The sequence below is a fragment of the Manacus candei genome, unplaced genomic scaffold (assembly GCF_025592945.1).
Source record: "Manacus candei isolate 608988 ecotype Guabito, Panama unplaced genomic scaffold, ASM2559294v1 h1tg000145l, whole genome shotgun sequence".
Lineage (NCBI taxonomy): Eukaryota > Metazoa > Chordata > Aves > Passeriformes > Pipridae > Manacus > Manacus candei.
In genome coordinates this window covers 16936-23555 of record NW_026138193.1, presented here as the reverse complement: position 1 = coordinate 23555, position 6620 = coordinate 16936, and the positions used below count along the sequence as shown (strand labels likewise).

Sequence of the window (6620 nt, the reverse complement as noted above, 5' to 3'; positions counted from 1 at the left end):
CCTCCTCCTCCTCCTCCTCCTCCTCCTCCTCCTCCTCCTCCTCCCGGAGCTCCCGGTACCGAATCCCGGCGGCTCCTCCCGCTCCCCCCGGAGCCCCCCCGGGGGCCGCGCCCGCCCTTCTGCCCCCCCCCCCCGCCCTCCCCCGAGTCGCGACATGTCGGGACAGACCCGGCGGCCCGAGGGGACCCGGGGGGGGCTCCGGGGGCGCTCCCGGGGTCGGGGTCGGTGCCGGGGTCGCCCCGGTGCCTATCCCGGTGTTCCCCCCGTGTCACCCCGGGTGCCACCCTCGTGTCACCCCCTGTCACCCCCTCGTGTCCCCCCCGTGTCACCCCCCCGTGAGCACTTACCGGGACACCGGGACACGGGACGGGGACACGGGATGGGGACACGGCACAGGGACACAGGAAGGGACACGGGACGGGGACACGGGAAGGGACACCGGGAGAGCCCCGGGAGAGGATCCCGAGCATGGCACGATCGTGCTCGGGGCGGACGCGCCGCTCCCGCCCCCGGGACCCCCCCCCCTCAAACCTCGGGACCACCCCCCCCCCCCCCCGGAAATCCAGGGAAAAGTCGGGAATACGCCGGGTTTGCGGGGGAAAGGATGGAAAACCGGGAAGGGAAGGACACTTTTCCCTGATCCCCGCACGGACCCGAACGGCCCTCGAGTTTCCTCCTGAAACACCCAAATTCCAGGTAATTCTCCCGTGCGAATCCAAACTAAACATCCCCCCCAAAAAACAGGAAAAAGCTTGGAAAACGCCGTTTTTCCCTCGGGACATCGATCCCCGCCCCAAAACCCCTCCCAGACCCCCCCAAACAGGACAAAACCCCCTTTTATTCACCGGAGCCCCGCGGGGAGCCCCCGAATTCCCGCTTTTATCGCGCGGGGACACCCGGCGGCGTCCCGAATCCCGGGAAAAGCGGGATTCCATAAATTAGGGGGGAAGCGGCGGCTCCCGCCGGCCCTCAGCGGGGCAGGGGCTTCTCGCACACGAAGTAACACTCGTAGGTGCAGTAAACGTCGTTCCACTTCCCGGCGAGCCAGACGTGGGCACAGTCCTCGTTGTTCCCGCTGTTGTTGGGCTCCCCCTCCTTCCAGAACCTGGGAAGAGCGGGGATAAGGAGGGATAAGGGCGGGATGGGAGCACAAACCGGGCGGGCTGAGCCCGATTTTGGGGTCAGTCCCGGCTCGAGGCGCCCCCGCACTGACGTGAAGGTGGTTTTGTAGTCGGTGCCGTCGATCCACTCCCAATCCCCCTCGGAATTCCGGTCCGTGAGGCCGATCCAGAACCGCTCGTTCCGCGTCCGGAACATGATGAAGCTCTGCCGGGATCGGGGAGCGGGATCAGGGCGGGAAAAAACGCCGGGAAAAGGAGGGATGGGATCGGGGAGGGAGAGGGATTGGGAATAGGAGGGCGATGTGGGATAGGGATGAGGGACAGAGATGTGGGACAGGGATGAGGGACAGGGATGTGGGGTAGGGATGAGGGACAGGGATAGGGATGAGGGATATGGGATAGGGATGAGGGATTGGGATTAGGGATGGGGACAGGCATAGGGGTGTGGGAAATGAGATGGGGGTGTGGGATATGGGATGAGGGATAGGATGTGGGATATGGGATAGGGATGTGGGATGAGGGATAGGGATGTGGAATGAGGATGTGGGACAGGGATAGGGATGTGGGATAGGGATAGGGATGAGGATAAGGATGAAGGACAGGGATGAGGGACAGGGATAAGGATAATGATGAGGGACAGGACAGGGATAAGGATGAGGGACAGGGACAGGGATAGGGATAAGGAACAGGGACAGGGATAAGGATGAGGAACAGGGATGTGGGACAAGGATAAGGATGAGGGACAGGGATAAGGATGAGGGACAGGGATGTGGGATAAGGATGAGGGACAAGGATAAGGATGAGGGACAGGGATAAGGATGAGGGACAGGGACAGGGATAGGGATAAGGAACAGGGACAGGGATAAGGATGAGGGACAGGGATAAGGATAAGGAACAGGGATAAGGATGAGGGACAGGGATGTGGGATAAGGACGCGGAAAAGGGACGCGGAGCAGGGACACGGCACAAGCCGCGATCCAACCGCATCCCAAAAAGCCCCCGGGCCGCGGTTCCCGGCCGCTCCCTGGCGGCGGAGCGCGGGAAGGGCTCTCCGGGAGGATTCCCGGCGGGAATTCCCGGCGGGATCGGGACTGGGATGGGGATCGGCACCTGCTCGGCGAAGCTGTCGATGACGGCGAGGTGCGATCCCAGCTCCTCGCACTGGGCCTTGGCCCGGAACCAGCTGGCGCGGCCCAGCGAGAAATAGTAACACTTCCCGAGGGAATATTCCCATTCCCGGGAATCCGGCCCGCAGGGAAACACTGCGGGGACACCGGGGGGGCGAGATCAGCGGGAAAAGGGGCGGGTCGGGGGGAAAGGGGAGAAAGGGCGGGGATTGGGGTACGGGGGGGGGTTATTCCCGGGGAAAATGGGGAATGTTGGGATCGGGGGGGGGGAAATCACGCCGGGAAGAGAAAATGGGATCTTTTTCCAAAGGGTTCAGGTGTTCAATGGGAGTTCTCCAAGGGTTACATGGGATTTTCCGAAGGGGGAAATGGGAGTTTTCCTGAGGATTCAATGGGATTTTTCCAGAGGGTCAAATGGGATTTTCCAAGTGTTAAATGGGATTTTTCCCAAACGTCCAATGGGGTTTTTCCAGAGGGTTCAATGGGATTTCCAGAGGGTTCAATGGGATTTTCCCAGGTGTCCAATGGGATTTTTCCCGAGGGTCGGTGCCTCTGGCAGGAGTTTGGAGGGAACTGGGGGGGATTTTGGGATTTAGGGAACATCCAAGGGGCAGGGAAGTGCTGAGGGGTCGGGACTTACGGAGGGAATCCCGGTTGGAAAAGTTCTGCCCCCGCTCCGGATTCACCTCGAGGAGTTTGGAGGAAACGGCGGAAACTGGGAAAGGGGAGAGACCGAAATGGGCCCAAATCTGGGGAAAATCGGATTATTGGGGGTTTCCAGGGGAACAAAATCCCCCAAAACTCGGATTGTTGGGTCAAAGGTTGGGATGGGGCGGGAAGGAGGGAGCAGGGTCGGGGAGGTGGGATTTGGGATCTGGGGGGTTTGGGTGGATAATTAGGGAATTAATGGGGGGGAAAGTGGGCTAATGAGGGAAGGAGGGAATTGTGGCACCTCGGGAGAGGGAGAGGGCGCCGAGGGAGATGCTGAGCAGGAGGGAGAGGCCCAGCAGGACATAAACGGGCAGGAACGAGCGGAGGCAGCGCGGGAGGAGGGGACGGCCTGGAATGAGAGGGACATCAATGAGAGTAAAAGAAATTGAGTTGAATTAAAATAAAATAAGATAAAATGGAATAAAGCAAAAGAAATTAAATTTAAAAAATGAAAAATTAAATAAATTAAAATAAATAAAATAAAATAAAATGAAATAAAGCAAAAGAAATTAAATTAAAATAAATGAAAAATTAAATAAATTAAAATAAATTAAATAAAATAAATAAATTAAATAAATTAAAATAAATGAAATAAATTAAATAAATTAAAATAAATGAAATAAATTAAATAAATTAAAATAAATTAAATAAATGAAATAAATTAAACAAATTAAATAAAAATAAATGAAAATGAAATAAATGAAAATTAAATAAATTCAAATAAATAAATAAATAAATTAGAATAAATGAAAATGAAATAAATGAAATAAAATAAATAAAAATTAAATAAATTAAAATAAATAAAATAAATAAAATAAAAATAAATGAAAATGAAATAAATAAAATAAAATAAACTGATTAAAATAAGGAAATTAAAATGAACCAAAATAACAGCAATAAGTAATAAAATTATAAAATAAAATAATAAATGATGTCGTAAATAGTGAATGAAAAATGTTATTGTGAATAATAAAATAATTAAAAGATGAAGGGAAGGGAAGGTTTGGGAAGGTTTGGGAAGGTTTGGGAAGGTTTGGGAAGGGAAGGTTTGGGAAGGTTTGGGAAGGTTTGGGAAGGTTTGGGAAGGTTTGGGAAGGGAAGGGAAGGGAAGGGAAGGGAAGGGAAGGGAAGGTTTGGGAAGGGAAGGGAAGGGAAGGGAAGGGAAGGGAAGGGAAGGGAAGGGAAGGGAAGGGAAGGGAAGGGAAGGGAAGGGAAGGGAAGGGAAGGGAAGGGAAGGGAAGGGAAGGGAAGGGAAGGGAAGGGAAGGGAAGGGAAGGGAAGGGAAGGGAAGGGAAGGGAAGGGAAGGGAAGGGAAGGGAAGGGAAGGGAAGGGAAGGGAAATTCCCGGATTTTCCCGGCTCTGTTGGCCGAAGGGTTAATAAATAACCAGGAATTGGGTGAGATTTGCTCCGGTTTGGGTTCAAACTGGTGAGCAGGGAATGGGGGGACCTGGAGGGGACTGGAGGGACTGGGAAAACTGGTGGGAAACCCCAACCCCACGGGAATGATCCCCATCCCATCCCAAATTCCCCCGGGAGCGGAGCAGCCAAATTCCCGGAGCTGAGGGAGGAGGAAAACACGGGATTTCCTCTTCCTCAGGGAGGAAAATCCTGGAGAAAAAAAATCCTGGAATTTACCTTTAAAATTCTGTGAAAAAAAAACCCACAAAAAATCCTGGAATTTACCTTTGAAATCCCGGGAAAAAAAAAAACCACAAAAAATCCTGGAATTTACCTTTAAGATCCCGGGAAAACCAAAAAACCTCCTGGAATTTACCTTTGAACACTCGCAGGTCGTCGTCGAGGTGCTCCTCGTCCATCCCGGAGAGCTCTGGGAGAAGGGAAAAACCTCGGGAATGAGGGAGGAAAAGGGGTTTGTGAGCGGGATCCCCGGGATAAAAAGGCTCGGGATAACTCTGGGAATGTTCATTCCCGTGGTTAAAATTTAACCCGGGGGGGTTTCAGGTCAGGTCCGGTTGGTTTGTCCTCAAAAAAATGCCTCAAAAAAAGTTGGGATCGGGGCCAGTCCTGAGAATTCCGGGGTTTTTTCCCCTTTTATCCAAGGTTTTTGTGGCTTTTCCTTGTCCATTTTGGGTTAAAAAAGGGGAGAATCCTCAAAATCCTGGAGGTTTTGCCTCCAAACATGGGGGGGAAATGGGGGTGGGAGGCGGAAAATTGGGAAAAATGGGGCCGGAAAGTGGAAAATTGGGAAAAACGGGGTGGGTTGGGTTGGGAATCAACGTTTTTCCAAGGAAATGAAGCAGATTTGGATCCCCCCTCAAAAACGGGATTTCCAGGGACACCTGGATTTGGGATGAGGGAGGAATCACTGGATTTAAAGGCTGGGAGAGATGAAATGGGAATAAATCTGGGAATTCCAAGGGTTAAACTCCAAATACAGGAATTTATTTGGGAATCAGAAGGAACCAACGGGATCTTGGTGCTCTTTGGCGGGTTTTTAAAGGGCTAATTGTCCTTTTCCCTGTTGTTTGTTTGCCCCGAAAACCTCGGATTTTGGGAACAAAGCCCCTCCCAGGGCACAGAGACCGGGGCAGAGCAGCCACGTTTCGTCACCCCGGGAAGGGTCAGGGACATCCAGCCCTGGCTGCAATTCCTGGCTGGAATTCCTGGCTGCAATTCCTGGCTGCAACTCCGGCCTGGAGGCAGCACCGGGGGGGGGGGGGGGGGGATTTTTTTGGGGTGAAAACAGCCCAAAAAAAGGGCTCTTTTGAGGCGTGAATTTTCCTGCTGCGACCCCGTTTTTATCCCCCCAAATCCCTCTTTTCCACCATTTTTATTCCCCCCCAAATCCCTCTTTTCCACCATTTTTATTCCCCCCAAATCCCTCTCGTCCCCATTTGTCCCCTTCCCAGGAAGAGGAGGAGGAAAAGCCGAGGAAGAGAAGGAGGAGGAGGAAGAGGAGGAGGGAGAGAGCCCAGGCAACAGAAGGGGGTCCCTGGGGGAGTCCCGCCGCCATTTTGCCCGTTGCCAACAACAACCACCACCACAACATCCACCCCGGTTGCCAAGGCAACACTTCCGTAGCAACCGCTCCGCGTGACGTCACTTCCGGCGCGCCGGAGGTGCCGCGGGGCGGCACAAGGAGGGCCCGGAGGCCTCGGAATGGGGTCGGGACGGGGTCGGGGCGTCCCGGGAGGTCTCGAAGGTGGGTCCGGGGGCGACCGCCCCCCAAAAAAACTCCACCTATCGACCCCCTCCTTTCTCCTTAACTTCTCCAGAGCACCTCCACGACGGGATAAACCTGGAATTCCACGACCAGGAGCGGCCGCCGGTGCCCCCCGTTACCTCCCGGTGCCCCCCCCGTTACCCCCCGGTGCCCCCCCCGGTACCCCCCTTTACTCCCCCACAGCCCCTCTACGACGGATCCAGCTCCGCGCTGAGGCTCCAAACCCTCTGCAATGTTTAATTTATTTATAATAAAAGTATTTTTTGAGTCTCCGGTGGTTTTGTGCCTCCGGGGGGGGGGGGCGGCGCTAACGGGACCCCCGGGACCCCCCAAACCGCGTTCCTGTTGTTTGTCCACCCGCGGCCGCCGTCCCCCTTTGCCCGTACTACATGAATGGAGCCTTTCCTGGCTTCACCTCGCGCGTGATTGACAGGCGTCTGCACCAATCGCACTACGGGGTTGCGGGCGCCGCCAC

The 6620-nt window shown here is 54.2% G+C and overlaps 1 protein-coding gene and 1 long non-coding RNA gene across 2 annotated transcripts; one reads left to right on the top strand and one right to left on the bottom strand.

The window, feature by feature from the left end:
• Positions 1-818: 818 nt before the first annotated feature.
• Positions 819-4903, bottom strand: LOC127462927 (hepatic lectin-like). The gene is made up of 6 exons (XM_051771855.1): positions 4736-4903; positions 3201-3308; positions 2889-2963; positions 2232-2383; positions 1214-1326; positions 819-1105 (listed from the first exon to the last, which is right to left on the bottom strand). Exons 1-6 carry the CDS (start codon positions 4776-4778, stop codon positions 970-972), a joined length of 627 nt encoding a protein of 208 aa, XP_051627815.1. The 5' UTR covers positions 4779-4903; the 3' UTR covers positions 819-969.
• A 1032-nt stretch (positions 4904-5935) lies between these two features.
• Positions 5936-6415, top strand: LOC127462921 (uncharacterized). The gene is made up of 2 exons (XR_007900597.1): positions 5936-6086; positions 6198-6415. It is a non-coding gene; the product is annotated as an uncharacterized LOC127462921 (long non-coding RNA).
• Positions 6416-6620: the final 205 nt, after the last annotated feature.